Below are 22,081 nucleotides of genomic sequence, written 5' to 3'. Positions count from 1 at the left end.
TTTCCATTAAAAAATTTTATGTGTTTAATATGTCTGTTAAGTTTAAAATAATAAGCATATATAATTAAATCACAAAAATTGTTTTGGTTGCCTGGTTATTCTTTGTGGAATTGTTTAGTCATTAAGTCATGTCCGACTTTTTTGTTAGTCCGTGGATTATAGCCTGCCAGGCTTCTCTGTCTGCGGATTTTCCAGCAAGAATACTGGAGTGGGTTGCCATTTCCTTCTCCAGGGGATCTTCCCGACCCAGGGCTCAAACCCAAGTCTCCAGCATTGGTAGGCACATTCTTTACCACTGAGCTACCTGGGAAGCCCTCTTTGTGGAACAGTAGTATCGAAATGCTGACTCTTTTCCCCACAGAGAAGAGAATTTTTAGAAATCTCAAAGTGTGATGATGTCTTGTATGATCTCTTAGTTGAAGAAGCTTAGTTGGGAAATTAGTTATGTATGGACAATGGGCAGAGCTTGTAATTTTAGGCTTGAACAAGCAATCATGAAGAGATGGGGATACCCTTTTAGAAATGCTACTCTTTAGTCAGTTTTTTGGGTGATGAACAGGTAGGCCTGGCGTGCTGCGATTCATGGGGTCGCAAAGAGTCGGACACGACTGAGTGACTGAACTGAGTCGGTTTTTTTCCTAATTTTGCTTCTGAATTGTTTATAAGAAGTACTGTCACCTGGTAACTGAAACGGTCAAAAACTTGGCAGATCCTTGAGCAAAGTCAGGGCATCTGAAGTTAGCTGTTAACCCCAGATTTCTCTGTAAAAAGCGAAGCGGTTTGTTTAGAGCGAGAATATGAAGCCTTGACCTCATTTAGTGCCACTCCTCATATACCAGTGAACTGAAAACAAAGCAGCACTGTCACCAGGCATCACAGTTTTAAAAACAGTTGCTCACATTTTGTTGGGTAGACAGTTTCTTTAGAAAACACTCACACTGCAGTACGATAATAAAAGAAAAAATGGTCCAGTTATATAAGTTTTAAGTGTTTTTAGAAACTACTAAAATTTTAACAGTTTACTTCCCAAGTAAATTCTCCCTCTGTTTAAAAAAAAATTTTTTTTCTCCCTCTGTAGATTTCAGTCCAGAGAAAGATTAGAGGAGTCATTCTTGATCCTGGTTTTGTTCCATGTAACTTCCTTAAATGGCTGTGAGCTACAGCTCATGGCTGTGTAATGGGTACCTACTGTGTGCAGGGAGGGCTCTCTGAGGACAGGGGACCCACCGTCTCTGGCCCCAGGACCCCCCACACCATCAGGCACTGTGCTGCACCCCCACATTTACGTCTGGAGGGAGTTTAAGGTTGATATTATTTTTTCATCTCTAAAATGTAAACTTTGTAAAATTTAAAAATGCAGTCAAGCAACTAGAAGAAATAGAAGTTTCCCATAATTCTGGCAGGAGAACTGCTTTTGAGCTTTTGACATATACATCCTTCCATTTTTCTTGATTTCCTGTTGAAATCAACATACTCAGTTAGGTTCTTGTGACTGTGTGTGCCCACCATGTAGCCACAGTCTATTTGCCCATCTGCATACACACACACGATTGTAACCTTTGTTGGGTCTGCCATTCCAGGTGACCGTGATGGCTTTAAAATGAACATTGAGCTTTTTTAAAAGAAGTGCATGCAGAATTGTAAAACCCAAGGACAAAGAAGAAAATGAACTAGGAGCCCCGTGGCTCATAGAAAGTGGAACCAGGTGTATGCCCCTGTTGCCACCACAGGCTTGTCTCCTTTTCCTCATGTGCTTTGCTGCCCCTATCTCATCACCTTGAGATGCTTCATGCTGCCAAGGGAGAGGAGACCAGTTGTGTCCCTCGTCAAGTCACTTAACTTCTCTGGACTTGATGTCAGCAAATTAAAAGGATTAGATTAGTGGTTGCCAGAGCCTCTTCATCCTCCCAGTTCTGTTTTAATCACCAGCTTCCAGTGGGAGTAAGCAGGCTTCAATGAAGGCTCTAAGAACCTGTGTTGCTAGCACAACACGTGTAGGCTTGGATGTTTCCTTTCTCTTAAGTGAGAGCTTGTTCCTGCATATCTTATGGAGATGCGTGAGGTGTGAATACACAGTGTACGACGCAGAGCCCTCTGGTGAGCACGTCGCTCTGGCTTTGTTGGCCTGTGGCTGGTTTCTGCCAGGTAAAGCTTCAGTGTAACTTGAACCTCTGGAGACCAGCTTAGTGCTCTTGCCTGGGACCCCTGAAGGGGGTCCTGCTAGCGTCTCAGGTCTGTTCGGTGTCTTTACATTTTAGAGTTTTGAGACAAATCACCTGGTAAGTACAGATGTAAAGACATCAGGATTGGGACCATATTGTGTCAGTCCTGAACCTGGGCCGAGTGACTTATCAGTGGAGAAGTCGTGAAGCCCCCTTGGAAGGTGCTGGTGGGAGACCTCCATTTCAGATACACTTTTGGGGAGTGGCTTTCCCTGAAACTTACTGTGTTACGTTTGAGACTAGTTTGATGACCAACACTTGAGAAGATGTAGCATTCTTAGAGTGGTTTTGTTTTTGGAATGAGGTGGCTGGCTGACAAGACCGTATTTTAAAGTTGGGAAGAAATCGTTGTTAGCACTTGGTTTCTGTCACAAAGGGTGGCTGGATAGAGCCTTGAGTAAGAAGCCTGCAGTCTCAGTATCAACTCATTGGCACATTAGGGAGATAATTTATCCAATATCTCAGTTTTTTTTGAGATTAAGGAGAGGTCCTATTTTCTGCCTGACTGATAATTTTAAGTTAAACCTGTAAATAGTAAAATAAGAAACAGGTTGTGCTAATTCTCGTTTAACCTTAGGTGACACCTTTATGTTTAAGGTGTTGCAATGGTTTACTGTCTTAACATGAAACAGCTCTGTTCAACCTTTAGTATTGAAGTGTTTTTTGTCTCTGATTTTCAGTTGTATTGGAGAATCATGTAGTGACAGATGAAGATGAACCAGCTTTGAAACGCCAGCGATTAGAGATCAATTGCCAGGACCCTTCTATAAAGGTGAAAATATTAATATATGTGGTTTTTTATATCTGATGTGGTGCTGCTGTAACATTATCACAATTTGGGGTGAGGAGGAGCTTAAATAAATACCAATTTACTTTCTCACGGTTCTGGAAGTCAGAAGTCTGAAATCAGGATTTCCCCAGGGCTGAACTCCCTTCAGAGGCTCCGAGGGAGGGTCCCTCCTGCCTCTTCCAGCTCCTGGGGGGGCCCCAGGCATCTGTGGGCTTGAAGCCGCACCCCTCCAGTCTCTGCCTCCGTCTTCACGTGTCTTCCTCCATGTCTCTGTCTTTTTTCTATCTCTTAAAAGGACAGGGTCAACCTCACCTAGGATGACCTCATCTTATCTTGGTTACATCTGCCAAGATCCTGTTTCCAAGAAAGGCCTCATTTACAGGTCCTGGGGCTGAGGATGTGGACATATTGTTTCTCTGAGTCCCTGTTCAACCCCCCACAAGGCGCATCCAGCCATGAATGTTTCCCCTTGAAGACTCACAGTGTTTAACCAGGATTGTGGCCTCCTACACAGACCCATGGACCTCCCATGCTCGGAGGGAACGCACACCATTCCCCCAGTGATGAAGCACTTGTGTGCCTGTTGTTTAGGGTACCTAAATTCTACAGTTTGCTAGATGGGGCCTTGGAAACCACTGGCTCAGTCAGTGGGCGATCACTGTTTCTTGCCTTTATTTGTTGGGTCTGCTGTTTGCAGAGCCACAGAGATGAACACCAGCTCCTGTGAGAAGTTAGGACTGCAGTGCAGAGGAAAACCAAAGGAACTTTTAGTTGATTTATACAATATTGGGTTTGTTTCTGCTGTACAGCAAAGTGTACATATACATGTATCCACTTTTTTTTAGATTCTTTTTCCATACAGCTCATTATGGAGTATTGAGTAAAGTTCCCTGTGCTATACAGCTGTATTCTCTGTTTACCTGGGCCTTCTGTGTGGAAACATCTGGCTCATCTTGTTAACATGGAGAAGCAGCATGAAGTTAACCTTGTGGGTAAAGACACATCTAGTTAAATTTCTATTTCAGATAAATGTGTAGAGGACCACTGGTTCAGTTTGGTTCAGTCACTCAGTCATGTCCGACTCTCTGCGACCCCATGAATCACAGCACGCCAGGCCTCCCTGTCCATCACCAACTCCCGGAGTTCACTCAAACTCATGTCCATAGAGTCGGTGATGCCATCCAGCCATCTCATTCTCCGTCGTCCCCTTCTCCTCCTGCCCCCAACCTTTCCCAGCGAGTCAACTGGTCGCATGAGGTGGCCAAAGTATTGCAGTTTCAGCTTTAGCATCAGTCCCTCTAGTGAACACCCAGGATTGATCTTCTTTAGAATGGACTGGTTGGATCTCCTTGCAGTCCAAGGGACTCTCAAGAGTCTTCTCCAGCACCACAGTTCAAAAGCATCAATTCTTCGGCGATCAGCTTTCTTCACAGTCCAACTCTCACATCCATACATGACCAGGGGAAAAACCATAGCCTTGACTAGAGGGACCTTGGTTGGCAAAGTAATGTCTCTGCTTTTTAATATACTATCTAGGTTGGTCATAACTTTCCTTCCAAGTAACCCTACGTTATATAGTTAAAAATAAAATGCAGTTAGAATTTCGTCACAGAAGAGGCTTGTGTGGTGAATAGCACAGCAGTCAGATGTGGATAAGGTCAAGTGAAAGCTGTCCCGCCACGTCCCTGGCCTGCAAGCACAGCCTCGGGCCACAGCTGGAACCTGCCACACATGTTCTGGGAAGTGTGCTCACCAGGTTGCCAGAGCTCTGCAAAAGGGATAGATTTGGATGATTTTTGGTTAATATCACTTGTATCTAGGAGACTTATTTAAAAGTGCTATTCTTTGCCTTTCTTTATTGATTTGTGAAGTTGTGTTGCTGGTATATGATAACTGATGTTCATCCAAACTCCAGGCAGAATCATTTCTAATTCAGAATTAAGACGATAAAGTTTTACTGTTTAGAGAATTTGGGAGCCGCATGGTTGATGTCTTCAAATTATAAAAAATAGTGGGATCATTAGTGATTTGACCTTAGGACTTCGGCTACTGGTGAGTGGTTGTCACGATGCTTAAGTCAGAGGAGCCTCGGACACCGTGTCTACTGGGCTGAGCCATCACGGGCTGGCTCCCGCCTGGTAGCCTCGTCCCCATGTCAGCTGTGAGGCCAGCAGGGGCGCGCCCCACCTCCGTGTCCCTGTTGACCCACGGCAGGAGTGGCCGCTGGGGGAGGGGGCAGCTTCTCACTGGGTGTTTGAGCCGGTCCTTGGTCCCAGAGAGGGACTTGGGTGACGGCGGTGGAAGGTGGGGCAGCTCTTCCGATGGCCACTAGGTGGCAGGTGTGCTGCTCCCACACGCGGGAGCCTTGGCATCATCACACCTCACCTTGGGGCGGTGGGTGTCCCGGGAGCAGGCAGGTTTCTGGGATCTTTTGATGTTGGGTGTAATCTTTTTTCATAGAAGCATTTGACTAGTTTTATGTGTAGGTTTACTGATTAATAGACTCACTTGTAAAGCCCACTTAGGTTCTGTGGATCTCAGTGTAACTGAGAGTTGCAGCTGCTCAGAGCAGAGCCAGTCACGCTGTGAGTGGACAAGGTCCAGCTTGTTTCCTGAGACACTGCTACTCACAGCTAGAGCTGGAGTGCCGGGCTCGTCCTGTGGGGACAGATGCAGCCGAGTGTGGGAGAGAGCTGCTTGGTGTTCTTGGAACCGTCTGCTTGGACTTCCAGAGGCCCTTCCTGAAGCTCTTCTGTTTTTCTCTTGCAGTCATTCCTGTATTCCATTAACCAGACAATCTGCTTGCGATTGGATAGCATTGAAGCCAAGCTGCAGGCTCTGGAGGCCACGTGTAAATCCCTGGAAGAGAAGCTGGACCTGGTCACCAACAAGCAGCACAGCCCCATCCAGGTGCCCATGGTGGCTGGCTCACCCCTCGGTGCCACCCAGACCTGCAACAAAGTGCGATGGTGAGAGCGCCCTCCCCAGGCTGCGGCCTCGGCACTCAGGGTGGGACGCTGGTCAGACCTGGACAAGACATGCGCCTTTTCCAGGCAGCTGGGTTGTCCTCACAGCTTCTTCGTGACATAAGCTGGTGCATCTCTGCTTTGGAACTGGCTCGCCAGAGCTTTGAAGCTGTACCTTTGTTTCTTCTCTTTTTCTGTTCCATCTGGCTAGTCTTGAGAGGTTTTTTTTCTTCAGAGGTAGCTTTTTATAAATTTCACTTGAGAGTATCAGACTTTCCACTCAAGCCTGTAGTTTTCATTGTGCCTCTTAGTTTTCTTCTCTGTTTAGAGCCTAACTGTAGTGGGGTGTGCAGTAGTTCAGGTACTGTTTGAATCAAAGCTTCTGGAGCGTGTGGGCTGATGTGGGGGTATGCCTGTGCTTGGTCCCGGGCACCATCAGGTTCCACGGAGATGGGCGGAAGCCCAGGCCGGGGTGGCTGCACCTGTCAGTCCTGCTGGCATTTCTGTCCTTTCCCACGATGGGCTGCAGAGAAGTCTCGTGCTGGTGGTGACACCTGTCTGTGCTTGATGAGAACTGGGACCTTTACCAAGGGTCTCGGGGCCAACTGCTGCCTCCCGCTGAGTGTGGAGGGGCCGGGGGAGGGGAGGTTGCTACTCAGGAGTGGGGGCCCTGGCCAGGCTACTGCGTTGTCTGCGGGTCCCCCATCTGCCCCCTGGGGAAGGGGCAGTGCTTTCTGGGGCATGTGGGATTGGGGAGGGTGTTCATGGACGGGCCAGCATCCAGTGGCTGCCTGTTGGTTTGCCTGGGATGGCTGTGGACGACACCTGCAGTGTGCACCCTTGTAACTCTCAGAAGTGTCACGGTGTGTTGGGGACACTGCATGGCCCCGCCACCTGCTCTCCAGCCAGGGTTGGGGAGGCCTCAGGGGTCTCCGTCCCCAGAGGAAGGCTAGGTGGTCTGTGCTGTTTTAACCCAATGTTTATACTATGTCCTGACGGTCAGCTGTGTCTTTTCTCCCCGTGGACACTTGGTGGAGTGTGTTTTCTCTGCAGTGAGACTCAGACTTGCCAGGACCAGTGCCATTTTTAAAGAAAAATTTTTTGTAATGATCCCTTAACCTAAGATGTAATGTCTAGAAAATAGAACTCATAATTTAAAAAACTGAAGGATGGTAGCGTATAGCGTATAATAATGTAACATATGTCACAGTACGTAAAAGGCTGGGGGCTGCGTCGGGAGGCCGTGGATAGGCCCACGCCAGAGCTGGCGACCAGGCGGCTGTCGCTCTGGGACTGGGATGCCAGTTGGAGGGGGAATATTACAGAAGGAGTGGTTCCTGTTAAAGCGACAAGTAAAACAATGTGCAATTCTTTCTAGACTCAAACTATAGTAAAACTTCTGGAAAATTCACATTATGTTAAGATTATACAGAAATATTTTGTGCACGAGCATAGAACACGGTGAGTCTGGGCTTAGCAAGTTAGAAGCCGGATTCTCACTCTGAGTGTCTGGGACGTTTGCAGCGGGTGTGGGGGGAGAGGTGGTATTAGGGAGGCTTCTCGTGCCTCGCAGGCTGTCAGCCCCTCGGTCTCTGCCCCTCGACCTGGGGGAGTCTCTCAGGCGTGAGCAGGAGTATCACGGGCCCCACTTCAAGACAGCTGCTCTGAGAGCTGAGACAAGAGTGAAGGCAAGCTTCCTGCCCTGAGTGAGGACAGCCTAGTGGCTTGTTGCTTTATCACCGTGTGGGGAAAGGTTGTCCCCGGGGGCAGGGACACAACGTTCAGGCTCACCGTCTGTGGTCTGTGCGGTCCCGTGGGGCGGGGGATGGGGACGAGTCCGCGGGGTTGCAGGTGCTGCTACGGCTGTGTGTGGACCCCGAGGCCGCTGGTTTGGGCTTCCCTGGCGTCGGGTCCTGGGAGGAGGACAGGCCCCCCAGCTTGCCACGGGTGATGCAGGGCTGGCGGGGCGTGTCACAGAGTGTGCTGAGTTGTGTTCGGTGTCCACACCGCCCGTCCTGGAAAGGAGGACTGCCTGCCCTGGCCCCTCCCACAGGCAGTGAAGGACCGCCGTGGCCATGCCTGCCCGACTTGGGGGAGGCATTTCCAGGCTGCAGGAAGCCCCTTCTCTCCCCAGCGTTCCAGGAGACCCGCTAGCAGCCTTCCTGGTCAGAACCTCCCATGCTTTGCTCTGTGGGGAGGAGCTTTGATCATGCAGAGGCCCGTGAGCTGTTCTCTGTATGCATTCACAATTAACACAAGAGTAAAGTTTCCTAATGTGGACTCAGATGTATAATCCAGTTCACACAACTCAGCTTTTCTAGTTTTAAAGAATCATATCATCATATTGTCATATTATTGAATATACTTATTGGCAGCAGGTTTATTGTCATTAATAAAACCATTACTTATACCTATTAACGTGAGATTGACAGAAGGAAAGGTCATTTCTCTGTTTTCTTAGGTATAGTTTAAAATAGGTTGCATATGAATGATTTTTTAAAGAAGATATTAAATCTGGCACTTCCCTCCATGTAAGTTCTAAAAAGGAAAGAAAAAAAAAGAAGTATGTAAATCCTGGATTATTTTATATCCGGATCGTGTATTTTCAAAACTAACTGTAGTTTCATTCGGCTGCTTGGCAAGGTAGAGAGTGTGATTGGGCAGTTCACCATTTTCCAGGACAAGTGAGGATGACCCTGAGGAGTTGGGAGCAGGACTCTGGGTGGTGGGTGAGGCGTCACCCACTGCAGTTGCACCGGCCTGTCCTCCTCGAGAAGCACACAGGGCCCAGAGCAGCCCCAAGCACACTCGCCTGTGGGTTACTTCTAATGGAAATAGGCCCAGACTAGACTTTGGTATCAACTCTGAGAAGTATTTTTTTATTCTCCTGGGTCCCTGGAGCATAGAAGCCAGTGGACTGCTGCCAACTCAGTTGGCATTTTTAGATTCAGATTTTTCAGATTCTATTCCTGAATGAGATTCTTTAAATAAATTCAAGAAAAAAGAAGACAGACAAAGAAAACCTTTTTCTGTGATGCTCAAGCTTAATTATAAGAAACTTGCCTGTGAGGTTACCTGGATGGTGTGTCATCCACTAGTGCTGGGAGAAGGAAAGTGGACTTGAATTCTTAGGTGGATGCCTTTTTTTCCTTTCTTGCGAGTGTACCACACATTGGGATTTTATTCATCGTGATTCGAGGCGTAGCAGTGTGAGGCTTTAACACTGAAGCCATATTGCGCTGGCATTGGAAATGGCGGACCGGAGGCTTCCTTTGCTGAGCTGCATGACTCAGTACGTGACAGCTTGTCCGTCCTTCACACGCTGCAGTAAGCATTTCAAGATTGGCCTCCGTTGTGCTGTGAGGCCTGGAGGGGTCAAGTGTATGTTCAAGGATGTTTATGTGGACTAGTGTAAAACACCCTTTCTGCACTTGTTTGAAGCCAAACTTTGGGGTTCCTCTGTGGCTCAGATGGTAAAGAATCTGCCAGCAATGCAGAAAACCCATATTTGATCCCTGGGTCAGGAAGATCCCCTGGAGAAGGGAATGGCTGCCCACTCCAGTATTCTTGCCTGGAGAATCCCATGGACAGAGGAGCCTGGTGGACTGTATAGTCCATGAGAGTTGCAAAGAGTCAGGTACAACTGAGCGACATTGACTTGAGGCCAGACACAGCCACTTGAAGGATGTGCAGTAGTTAGGACTGAGATGAGCCTGGGGTGCAGGCCCACGTAGGGTGCTGTCCTGGTGGGTGCCCACTGAGGGGCCCACATGAGGGCCCCTGTGCCATGCAGAACCCAGGGAGCAGTCCCTGGTGCCCAGCGAGGTCCTGTGGAGCCAGACTTCTTGAGAGTGACTCAAAGTCAGCTGGTTTGCGCTGGTTTGTTTTCTTCAATTGAATGTACTGATTAACTAGAAAAATGCTTGTGTTTCCTTTAAAAGCAACCAAATTTTATTCTTTATTTTTTAATGTATAAATGGTTTATTTGTTTATTGAGATGTAATGGACATATACCAGGTTTTTATTTTTAAAAGCTTAAACATTTCTTATAAAGTTTTAATGTATTCCTATAATTTTTAAACAATTGTAATGAATCAGAGGTTTCTTTGCATACTCAGAACTAAAGATAGAAGTTTTTTTTTTTTTTTTTTGCCACACTGTGTGGGTTGCAGGATCTTAGTTCCCGATCAGGGATTGAACTTGGATGAGTGATTATTTTGAATTGCAAAAGGATCAGTGTCAGCAGAGTATAATGCAGATGGAAGGGAGGCACACACTGTTCCAAATATTTTTCAATATTCTGCCGTAGCTCCCACCATCACAGATGACAAAGTTGGGCATCATCATGTGAGTGGAAATAACGCCTGACTTGACCACCTCACCTGGGTGCTGATCACGGTAATCAATCAACAGTCTATAATAGGAAGAGAGGAAATCTTATCTGAACCAAACTGAGGACTGTAGCCCGGAAGACAGCCTCTCAGATTACTCTGAGGAACTGCTCTGAAGAAGAAAAGCACAGTTTTAAATCTTACAGAGCAGAGAGCATCAGACAAGTCAGGGATTTGCTCCTTCAAGGTTTCAGAGCAGCAGACCAGCACGCACACACACTTTGGCACTTGGGGGAGGAGGGAAGGGAGGCTTATCGTGGAAGGAGACCCAGCACTGGTGTCTGGGAGGGAGACCTCTCGTCTTCAATACAGGTGTTCTCTGCTGGCGGTCAGGGTGCCCTTTTATGAAGAATTAAAGCAGGCTGCTGCTGCTGCTAAGTCGCTTCAGTCGTGTCCGACTCTGTATGACTCCATAGATGGCATCCCACCAGCTCCTCTGTCCCTGGGATTCTCCAGGCAAGAATACTGGATTAGGTTGTCGTTTCCTTCTCCAAAGCATGCACGCATGCTAAGTCGCTTCAGTCGTGTCCAACTCTGTGCGACCCCATGGACAGCAGCCCACCAGGCTCCTCTGTCCACGGAATTCTCTAGGCAAGAGTACTGGAGTGGCTTGCCATTTCCTTTTCCAGTTAAAGCAGGCAGTGGGGCACAGACAGGCTGTTTTATTAATCACAGTGACTCAGGTATAAGCTAAAACTATTCCCACACCTGAGTGCGTGAGCGTTGCTTTCATCCCAGGCCGAGGGGGGCAGATCCTGGTGAACCTTGGTGCCGAGCTGGGTTTTGGTCCTGAAGGTAGGGGATGGAGTTTGAGGCAGACACCGCAGCCTGGCCTCCCCAGGTCTGTCTGGTGAGGACTCTTTGGAGGACTCGGCCTTTGGGCACTGAAATTACCTAGCTTGTCTTTTGGAGGTTAGAAGCTTCTGCCCAGACAGCAGCGCCCTCGGCCTGTGTGGAGGCGCAATTGTGGACACTCGAGGACCGCCTCCTGTCCTGGGACTCAGCCCCACCCTAGAGCATCTGGTATCAGTGCATCGCTGTGGGTAGTGGCTGGACTCCTCTCCCGGTTGTTTGCTTGGAGAATGCATGATCAGGGCCTTCCTACTTTCTCCTTGCTACCTGGAGACTGGAAATAAGGGGTGACTGTGCTGCTCACATAGACCTGATCTTCCCAGGGACCCCATTCTCTAACGGAGCTTAATGAATGCTGGTGGGTTTAACCCCTGCCCCGTCCACTGATGGTGGCCACAGTGTCCATTCAAACAGTGGTCACTTGGTGGGACTGATGAATTGTTTTAGGACAGCAGCTCACAAAGCAGTTTCCGGACACTGAGGGAAAGTCGAGGGCCACTTTGTAAGTGTAATTGGAAAATGCTTGCCAGTACACCTCTGAAAGCTGAAGACATTTGATTTCACATCCATCAAAACAAAGTGATTAAAATTCCCAGTACTGAAAGGTGAGTGGTAGCAGTCATTGAAATAGGATTATTTCTCTTCTCCACCAGCAAGTGGCAAAGGACAATGAGCGATTCTCGGTTTTGAATCCAGGCTCCATTGCCTGTAAGTGGTGAGACCTCAGGCAGGTTCTACCCTTTCTAAACATCAATTTCTTCAACAGTAAAAGGGGAATAAAAATCATAAGGGAGGGTTGCTATGAGGGGTAACCTGGGAGGTGAGAAATCACTAGTATTAATGCTCATCCTTTGGCGAGTGTTCAGCATCAGCCAGCCTCACACTTGCTGAGGCACCAGCTCAGGACGCAGGTTGCCCTGAGTGAGGACAGTGTCCTGGTCTGTGCCGCAGGCCTTGCGTCTCTGGATGCCTGCTCTGTTCTTTTCACCGTGCAGACCAGCCGCATGAGCCTGGGAACACCACTGGGATCTGAGGCTGCTCCTCGACCACACAGGACTGCCGGTGTCCTGGGCATCCCTCTGGAAGGCTGGAATACATCATTGAACAGAGCAGACACACAGCACAGAGGCTGTGGGGGAGGCCTGGGCGGCCGCAATAGCACCAAGGCTATTGTGCTTGGTGTTTGAAACCTGCGCAGCCATCAGAATCACCCAGAGAAGCTGTTCAAAAACAAGAGTCAGGTTCAGGGAGTTGTGGGGTACAGATCCAGCTCCACAGACTTTGGTCAGGAAGGTTGGCTCTGTTGCTCAAGGACTTGGACTCAAACCTGACTTTACCACTGAGTAACCGTGTGACCTTGGACTGGATGTCGGCCTCTCTGTGCAGGGAAGGTACTGCAGTGCCTGCTGCCCGTCGAGGGTGAGGGTGAGGCCTCCTTTCAGGCGGGGTTCTGAGCCACTCCTGGCCGTGGGGAGCGGCCCTCCTGTGGCTGCCCTGCAGGGCAGTGGGGGTCCTGCACTCACAGTCACTCTCCGGCAGGGTGTTGGCCCTTGGTCTCATGCGGTGGGATGACCTTTACTCCTGAATGAGAGTATACTTAGGCAAGAGTACTCAACTAGTAACTACTGTAATCTTAAAATTGGGCGAGAATGTCCAGCTTGCAAATTAGCCTAATCTTAGAATTAAAACAATCAGGGTGATCTCTGGGTCTAGCCATTTCCCTTTTGGTTAAGTTTTCATTTAACAGGAACTTTAAAAGCAGACATACAGTTCTAGGTAAAGATGTAGTAATAGTTTAAGACTGTGAGGGAATGATTTGAGCACGTAAAGATTTAAAACCAGAATAACCCAGGGATAGATAAATTGATCAATGAAATGGACTTGAGAGCCCAGAGTTAGACCAACACAGATATGCCAGCTAGATTGTGAGAAAGCTGCACAAGCAATTTAATGGAGGAAGGACAGCTTTTTGAATAAATGGTATTGGAGCAGTTGGTGTCCACAGGAAAGATGAAAGAAATGAACCTTGGTGGAAACTTTACCTTAAACAAAAATTAATTCAGAGTGGATTACAGCTTTCAAGGTAAAATGTAAAGTTCCAAAACTTTGGGATAAAGACACAGGAGAAAACCTTTGAGACCTGGGAGTAGGCGGAGAACTTTTGAGACTTCATACCAAAAGAACCATCCATGAAAAAAAAGATAAATTAGATTTCATCAAGTTTAAAAGTTTATGTTCCATGAAGGGCCTGTTGGGAGCTTAAAAGGCAGGCTACCGATTAGGAGAAGCTATTTGTAAACCACACATCTGATAAAAGGTAAAGACCTGTCCAGGGTAAAGACCTCTCGAAACTCAACACTGAAAAGCCAGCCAATCCAGTTTGACAGCTGGGCAAAAAGCAGAAACCAGCATCTCACCAGAGAGGAGGTGTGGATGGTGAGTAAGCACATGGAGAGCCACTGAGCAGCGTCAGCCAGCAGGGAAATGCGGCGAAGAGGCCACAGAGCTCCCCAGGGACCCTCCCGACGCCAGCGAGTGCGGAGCCCCTGGGCCTCCCACCACCACTGTGGGCGTGTGGGCGGGGGCCCCACTCTGCTGCAGGGTGGCAGCGGGAGTTGTTCCACCAAGCTAACCTGTCCTTACCACACGGCCCAGCAAGCACATCCTCAGGCACTTAGCCCAGAGAAGTGGAAACTCGTGTTCATACAGAACCTCCACACAAGTGTCCATGACAACTTTATGTGTAATAACCAAAGCCTGCAGACACCCCAAGAGCCCCTGTCTGGGTGAAAGGTTAAACAAACGTGCGTGCCCCAGGCACACACTCGGGCCCAGGCTTATGCCCTACACGACATTGGCTGACACAGCATGGGGGTGGCCAGGCACTTATGCAGGCAGTCTGGGGGGCAGGAGGATGGGGAGGGGGTTCATCTCCAGCAGGGACTCCGCGGGCAGGAGCTGTTTGGCATCTCCAAGACCAGGGAAAGCCTAAACTTCCTTTTATAGGTCTCTCCTGATCAGGGCAGGCCCACCCAGGACGATCTGCTCCTTGATTAATCTAATGCCAACAAGCTGGGCCTTTTAATCACCCCTGCAGCCCACCTTCCCAGTAGCGCCTCCCCCCCCCGCCCCCCGTTGTGTCTGACTTGTCCCTGGGGCTGTGACTCCACCTCGGCAGGACGCTCACGTGCTGTGACACTCGCTCCTCAGGATAGCTGCTGCCTCCTCCTTAGTGTCATGTGGATGTTGCATAGTTTCTGAAAACCAGAGTATTATTTTGTACAGTTTGAGGTCGACATAACTCTATTAGCAGAAAGGGTATATTGTCTGGCATGTTAATGTTGATATTTAAAAACAGACTGATTCATTGCTTTCTTAAGTGTTTCCATTATAATCCAAATACAGTCATCCTTAAAAATCCCATGAATAAGCTTTAGACTGTTAAATTTTACATTGTCTCTTTTGCTTTTTTGGACTTTGATTCCCATTTCATTTTCTTCACAAAATTTTATCCTGTGAACCAGGTTGTTACACGCCTTAGTAGTGGAAATACAGATAGAACTTGAAGCTGAAAAATGTATTTCTTGTAACCATAAAGCCTGAAGGGTGTTTTTTTTTTTTTTAATCTCTTCTGGATTGAGAACTCTTTATAGTTATTAGTATGCAGTTGAGGAAAACCATGCAAATTACTACTAGTTTACAACTAATTCTTAACAATGCAGTATTGTGAATGTACCTCCCCGCCCCCAGACGGATGGGGCTTTAGTGTGAGTTAATTCCTGAATCTCTGGCTAGTGTGAGTAATCTGTCACTTAAAATGAAGCAGGCTCAGCACCACTTCTGTTTCTGTCCTCAGCTTTTACAGTTCTGACCGCCGAGAAGCTTCGTTTGTGTAGATCAGGATGTGGGAGGTGAAGGGCTCCTCATTACTTCCCATGCGTGCTGGCAGCCTCAGCAGTCCGTCACCACAGGTTATGTTCAACTGTTTGGGCGCTGAAACCGGCTGTTGTGGTTTCCCGTGTGCTTCATGGGAGGCAGGTGGTGAGGAGTGACCCCCGCAGGGCGCTTACTATCTCACGTCTGGGTGGACAGGGCTCCTTAGTGTGGTTGAAGGGAGGCTTTGTGAAAGGGAACAACCACATTGGCCAGAGGTGCTGTCCCGGGGGTCATCTTTAGGATGTCGTACCTTCTGGAAGGAGGGCCTCAGGGAGTTGAGTCACTGAGGCCCCAGCATACCTAAGGAACCAGGCGCCCCCTGGGCTGCCTTTGCTCCAGCTTGAAGTGGGTGTCTCAGACCAGCGTTTGCTCCACCTTGAGGTGCTATAGGAAGCAGAGGTCCGTTTAGTCATCGACTCTACCAGACATTGGTGTGAACCCGTTTTAACCTGTTATTTCTGGCTCACCTCTCGGCCCGTGAAAGGGCTTATACGCCACTGGGGTGAGGGGATGGATGTCTCTGTGTGGGGACCTGGGTGACACCAGCCTTCCAGGAACACACTTGGGAAAACACCATCTCCTGTTTTGACACATGAGTTGCTAAGGCTGTCACATAGGAGCCTGTACATGTCACCTCAGTACCTGGACACCTGTGGGTGGGTGTCAGGGCCTGGGGGGTTACCTCTGGTGTCACTGACAACTGAGTAGAATAACTAAGAAGATGATAATGGCTGTGAGTGGAATGTAGTGACTGTTTTTATTTTAGGAAAACACCCCTTGGTCCTGTGATTCACTGTGCCAAATGGCAGGAAACAGTACCATTTGTGCCTCTGATTTTGGGGGTGTTGACGGTGTGTGGCTGGGACGGGGGTGGGGTTTTCACGGGTGCTTTTGGGTATGTGAGTGCTCCGCCTGTAAAACAGGGTCCTCCCAGCGCTGATTTTTGGGGGGTGAGGTCTAGGGATGACTTTCTTCCCGGGTGACATAGCTGTGCATCCCAACCACCTGTTCTTTCTGCACGAGGCGTGGCCAGGAGCACTGAGGATTGGAGGTCTCAGGAGCAAGAAGTCTCAACGACTGTGCTTTCCATGCGTTTAAACACACGTCTCCCCCGAGGAACAGCCCCTGTCAGGACACGGTTCTTTGAGCATGATTTCCATCAAAGCACAGTCTCCGGCCCTGGGCTGTGGGTCCTGCACTGGCCTGGCATAACCCAGCGGTCAGTGCTGTGCAGTCACCTGTGGTCCCTGCTACAAAGGTTTGCCCCTTTGCACACAGCACTCTCCCCTGGCATGGGACTGAAAGCCTAGATTTCAGAAGGGAATTCCCTGGGGTGGTTTTCCGTGCAGACTTGCTGCTTCAGGATACTGACTGTACAGTGACAGCTGTGACACCCATCTCTTCTCCATAAAGATGTGAACATTCCTAAGCCACTCCTGAGACTCACTACCGTCTCCTGATGGTACCAACAAGAAGCAGGGTGAGACTCTGTTAAGAAGCCCCCCACTGCCCCAGCTGGCCCTCCGCCCGTGTTGCTCATGCACGTCAGGGGACCCTGCTGGGCCTCCCTGGCTCGGAGCAGGGCAGGGACGTTGACTGTTGATGACTCTGCTCTCACCATGAACGCTGTCGTGTTAAGGTCTTCTTTTCTCTGTGATTCTTTTGTTCCCTAGCGTCGTCCCCCAGACTACAGTAATTCTCAACAGTGATCGGCAGAACGCCGTTGTAGCCAAGATGGAAGACCCCCTGAGCGGCAGGGCACCGGAGCCCCTGGAAAATGTCATTAGCAAGTCAGTAGCACGACCCCACCTCTCACCACCACCGCCGGGCCCCGGGGACGGGGCGGCGTCTGGGGCGCCCGTGTCGTCAGGCCCTGCGTGCTCATTGTGGTCCGCGCACCCTGCCCTCTCACCTCACTCCCATCTGTCTGTCTGTCTGTCCGAGCATGTCGGGTCGGCGGACACCCCGTCTCATTGGCGAAGTGGTGGAGGCATTTAGAGGTGGTGCCTTCTCCACTCCTTTCTCTCTGGAGATGCTTCGGCTGTAACCTGAAGCCGAGGCGAGGGTGCATGGCGGGCGTCTTTGCCCCTCATGTGCGGGGCCCCCCTCCCCGTGGCGTCGGCCCCGCCACACTGCTTCCCAGCGAGTCTTGCAGGCCCTCCTGCAGCAGTCCTGCTGCTTCTTTGTCGTGGCCCAGGCCCCCAGGAGCCCAGCCAAGGGAGGTGGGTGCAGACACGGGGCCAAGGCCATGGAGCAGACGGCCCGTGAGACCGGCCTGGCAAGGGTGGCTGTCATGGCAAGTCTGGAGCATTTAGTGAGGTCCAGCCCCGAGGTGGAGCCGCCGCCCCCACCGGGGTGCAGCCCCCTTGAGCAGGGATATCTCACTGCTTCCCCTCTCTGGGTGCAGCAGTCTCTTGAAGTAAGTCGAAGGGTCACGTGTCTCCAGATAAATTTTTTTTATTTTGAGCGCATTTTGGAGCTGTGGTGGTCTGGTGTCCCAGTGGTGTCTCACCGCTCCGCATCAGGGTCCCTTGTGGTGGTGAGAGGGTCCCCCAGGAGGCTCTTGACTGGCTTTTTTTAGCCCGCTTGAGCGGCTTCTGTCAGCGGGGAACAGTCGGCAGTGAGAACTGCATCCTCCCGGGCTGTCTTGTTCAGAATGTCCCGGGATGGAGCAGGTCGGGGCTGTCATCTGAGTCTGCAGACGCTTTCCCAGAAGTCGCTGTGACCCCGATGGCAGTGCTGTGCAGGGTCACCTCCGTGACAAGAGGCTGTGTGCCCAGCCTCGAGTCACAGCCTGTTGTGATTTCACTTCCTTTAAACGTTTCAAGTTTCCTGCAGTTTCTTGGAGCCGCAGACTGCTTCCTGCTGTTAACGTGAGCAGAAAGACCTGCGGGAAGGCTGGTGGCGTGGTGTGCGTGCAGGGGTGCGTCTCACTGAGACGTGAGGGGGAGCGTGCGTGCAGAACTGTCTCCGCGTGCTGCCACGCTGCTCTCACCATGCTGCTGGTGTCTCTGTTTCCGCACAGTGCAGTGCCCGGGCGTCGGCAGAACACCATCGTGGTGAAGGTGCCGGGTCAGGAGGACAGCCACAACGAGGACGCAGAGAGCGGGTCTGAGGCCAGCGACTCCGTCTCCAACTGCGGGCAGTCAGGAAGCCAGAGCATCGGCAACAACGTCACCCTCATCACCCTGAACTCGGAAGGTGCGTCCTCCCCGCACGTGAGGTAACAGGTGTGCAGTGGCCCTTGAACGGCACAGGCTGGAGCCGCAGGGCCCGCGACATGTGGACTGTTCACTGGCGACCACGGAGGGGGATGACTAGCAGTGACGTGTGAATCTCTGACCGCATGGAGAGTGAAATCCCCACAGGGCTCAGGTTTTTTTCCCCCATTGTTTGGAAAAGTAATACATATTTATTGCTTTTGAAAGATGATAAAATATAAAAATGACGAAGGAAGTGAGAATAACTGGAAACATTTCTGGTCCAGAGAGCTCTACAAATCACATGCTGTACTTACCACCCTATAAGTTGCTTCTCCCCACTGCATGGTAGAAATCTCTCCATGTTAATACTGATTTACATAATCATATTCAGTTTCACTCGCTGAATCTGGTTCTGGTGATGGGCAGTTGTGACTTGATAGCTGGTGGTTGGCTCACTCGTCTGACCACAGCTCTGTCCTGTGTCTCTGACGAAGGTCAGGGTTCCATTCAGAGGGACTGCATGTCCAGGTCAAGGCCATGCCGGGGGCTGTGCCACTCTTGCCCATTGTGATGTAGGGGGACCGTCCTCTCTCCTGTGGGGACTGGGGTCCTCTCTCACCTGGCCCTGGGTTTGGGAGGTGGCCTGGCTTGTGCTCCAGAGAGTTCCTGCCACCTGGCAGCTCTGTCCTGCTCTTGAAGGTTGAGTTAATGTTTCCTAAACAGGCCTTATGACAGCTTCTGGAAAGAGAGATGTGATTACTCAGGCAGACGTAGCATCGTGTCACCAAGTTCTCAAGCCTGTGGTTTGTTAACTAGAGAGAGCTGGTGGGGTGTTTCTGCTTCTTTGTCCAAGTTGTTGATTTTTTCCTGAAAGTGTAGATTTTTCTGCGGACAAAGATTGTCCCGTTTGAAAGACTTATTACCACATTAAAATGTTGAAAACAAAGTTCTTTTTAAAACATTCACCTCTAACAGAAGTTGCAGAGTGAGCACAGGGAAAAGGTTTCCATTCCATCAAACCGACCATCTTAAAGCGGACATGCTGGCAGGCTTTAGTCCGTTCACAGAGTGCATAGCACCACTGTCCAAGTGTTTTCCCCAGAGAGACCCCAAAGCAGGACCCCGTGCCCCGTCCTCCAGCCCCGCCGCCTCTGACCAGCTTCTCGTCTCAGGTTGCTGGTCATGCCGGTCCCCCGAGGGAAGCAGAAGTGCTCTCCTGTCGCGTGTGCCAGTGCTGCATTCTTTCTGGCCGGCTGATGGCCCATCGTGGAGACACGTGCTGTTTGTCTATCACCCGTCGATGGACACCAGGGCTGTGCCCACTTTCTGAGTGTCATGAGCAGCGCTGCTTTGCACATCTGTGTGCAGGTTTTTGTGTGTGTTTTCATTTTTCTGGGGCAGATACCTGGGAGTGGAATTGCTGGGTCAGGGGCGCTAGTCTCTGACTCATTAGATATGAGGAAGAGAGGCGCTCCTGACTTCATCCTAGTGGAAAGCGAATGAAAATTACACTTGCAGCAGCTGCAGAGAAAGTTCTTATTCTTCATCCATGTGGGTTTTGGGTAACCTCCCTAGATCTGGCTACTTACTTTAGACCTGATTTGTTTGGTTTAAATGGCATCAGCTCCAGACATTTGGGGGAGTCTGGGATTATCATAAAAATAGAAGATGTTGTCTTTTATTTCTTAATGTGGTGTGATTAATGTGAAATATATTTTAGTGGGGGAAGCTGCAGACTGAGTCAGATGTGAATGTCCATAAAGGAATCACAGTTTGACCTTCTTAGTATTAACATCTATAGGAAAAAAGTAGAGGTTTTTCTGGGGGTCTGAGTAGGAGATTACCACTGTCCTCTGGAAGGTCCCCCCGCAGTTCCAGCGTCCTCAGTGTCGGGTTGAGTGTCCTCGGTTGGCCTGGGGTTTGTTAAGACGGAGCAGAGACGGCGCGTGCGCCTAAGTGGCTGCTGTGCACGAGGACACAGGGAGAGGCGCTAACCCAAGGACGAGTCCTGTGGAGCTGCCACCGGCTGTCTGGTCAACATTCTGAGTGATTCAGATGCTCTGAGCAGGGGATTAACTGTTTCCCTGCCACACCCTCCTTGGACTGACCCGCCAGGCCTGGGGAGCGCCTATCGGAGAAGCAGCATTAGCCCATAGGTGCTGAGGGGCCAGAGTCCTCTTCTGATAAGAGCCCAGGGCTGCACTGGACACACGCTCTGATATTCTTACCAGAGTACTTCTGTGCCTCACTGCAGAGAACCACGGATTTTCAGAATGGTTATTTCTTAGAAATCCCTTGTGGTCTGCATGGGTTGGCATGCCGTGCTGTTCCCTGATAGATCTGGAGGTGTCAGGGATTTACTGTGTCTTAATTTGGCATTTCTGGCTGCCGCAGTACCGGCTCCATTTGGATCAGAGGGAAGTGCTAGATGGGAGAGGGGCAGTGAACAGTAGGCTTACTCCTTAGCTCCTGCTTTCCACCCTGCCCCTGGCAGAGAGAGGTCGTAGTTCACCCCTGTCTTTGGTTAAGTACTGACAGTGTGTGGGGTGTAATGATTTCGGTCTCTTAGTTCAGAGACTAAGTTGGTGAGCTCAGTTAGGGAAACAGACTAGCCAGCATGGACTGAAAATGGGATGTCTTCATTAATGAAGGGATTTCATTAGATTCTTAATGATGAGTTTTAATTCTTGCTGTTTATGCATTTGATAATTCTTACAGAGCTGGACTAATCCTGCATATAAGATATTTGGAACTTGCTTTCAGTAGCGAAGTACCTTGATGAAAACTGAATTATTGTTAGAAATCAGACTGTACATGTCGCAAAGCCTCAAGTCAGTGAAATGATTTTATGTACCTTTCTGGGGTGTGCTGGGGCGGGGGTGTGGCAGGGAAATGAAGCCTGGGAGGAGCAGGTGGTTTGGGAGCCTTGAAGAAAGGTGTAATACCTTCACTCAGAAGGACTTGGGTCAGCATAGGATACGAAGGGTAGTGTGTGGTTGTGTTGGGAGGCAGCCCATGAAGCAGGTTTTGGAAACCTCTCTGAGCCCCTTCCCAGGCCCCTTGGTGCCCCCACAGCCTACATGTCACACACAGAGAAATTCACAAGCAGCTGGGGCAGCCTGTCTGAAAGCCTGGCAGGAGTGCAGCCCAGCACCCACTCATGACACAGGGCGTCCTCTGAGGCTGGCCTGGAGAGGCTCGAGGCCTGCCTTGAGGACCTGATCTCCTGTGACCTTCCCCAGGTCACGCATGGGCACCAATGCACCCTGAAGCCTATGGTGAATGGTGAAGGTTGCCCCCTCTCAACTTGTTCACTATCCTTTAACTGGAGACTGAAGTGTGTCCCTGGTCCCCTCTCGTGGCTGCAGAGATTTGAGCCAGTCATCAGTGAGGGTTGAGGGGGACCGGAGCCCAGGGTGTCTGGGGGACCTTTCCATCCATCACAGCCATGTGCACAGGACTTAGAGCCTTCTGGGACTCCATGGGTGGGCCCCTGGCATCTTTAGAGAGAGTTCAGGCAACAGGCTGGGTTTGGTTGCGAAATGGCATCTGGAGTGGCTGTTGACCTCCCAGCCTGCATGAGACGTGGGCAGGGCGTGCAGGTCACTGTTCATGGATTCGAGGGTTGCCCTTTGCTTTGGAGGCATGGTGATGCCTCATGGGCATTTTCTCAGAGTCGCTGGGTTTCAGTAATGCATGTGAAGTCCTGGCTTGCAGGAGG

At 49.9% G+C, this 22,081-nt stretch overlaps 1 protein-coding gene across 8 annotated transcripts in view; it reads left to right on the top strand.

The window, feature by feature from the left end:
• The window catches only part of BANP (BTG3 associated nuclear protein), a 69,820-nt gene that overhangs the window by 18,775 nt on the left and 28,964 nt on the right, over positions 1–22,081 (top strand). For 5 of the 8 annotated variants that reach the window (XM_055412983.2, XM_055412976.2, XM_055412977.2 and 2 more), the window contains exons 3-6: positions 2,903–2,994; positions 5,782–5,981; positions 16,831–16,947; positions 18,183–18,358. In XM_055412983.2, the coding sequence (XP_055268958.2) occupies positions 2,903–2,994; positions 5,782–5,981; positions 16,831–16,947; positions 18,183–18,358 (585 nt within the window). The remainder of the gene's footprint in view (positions 1–2,902; positions 2,995–5,781; positions 5,982–16,830; positions 16,948–18,182; positions 18,359–22,081) is intronic. The other 3 variants (XM_055412981.2, XM_055412980.2, XM_055412982.2) reach the window with 1 other exon arrangement.

The sequence above is a fragment of the Moschus berezovskii genome, chromosome 22 (assembly GCF_049115385.1).
Source record: "Moschus berezovskii isolate FMDL1 chromosome 22, NW_MosBer_1.0, whole genome shotgun sequence".
Taxonomy (NCBI): domain Eukaryota; kingdom Metazoa; phylum Chordata; class Mammalia; order Artiodactyla; family Moschidae; genus Moschus; species Moschus berezovskii.
The sequence above is the reverse complement of the archived record's forward strand: the minus strand, read 5'-3'. Positions and strand labels throughout refer to the sequence as shown.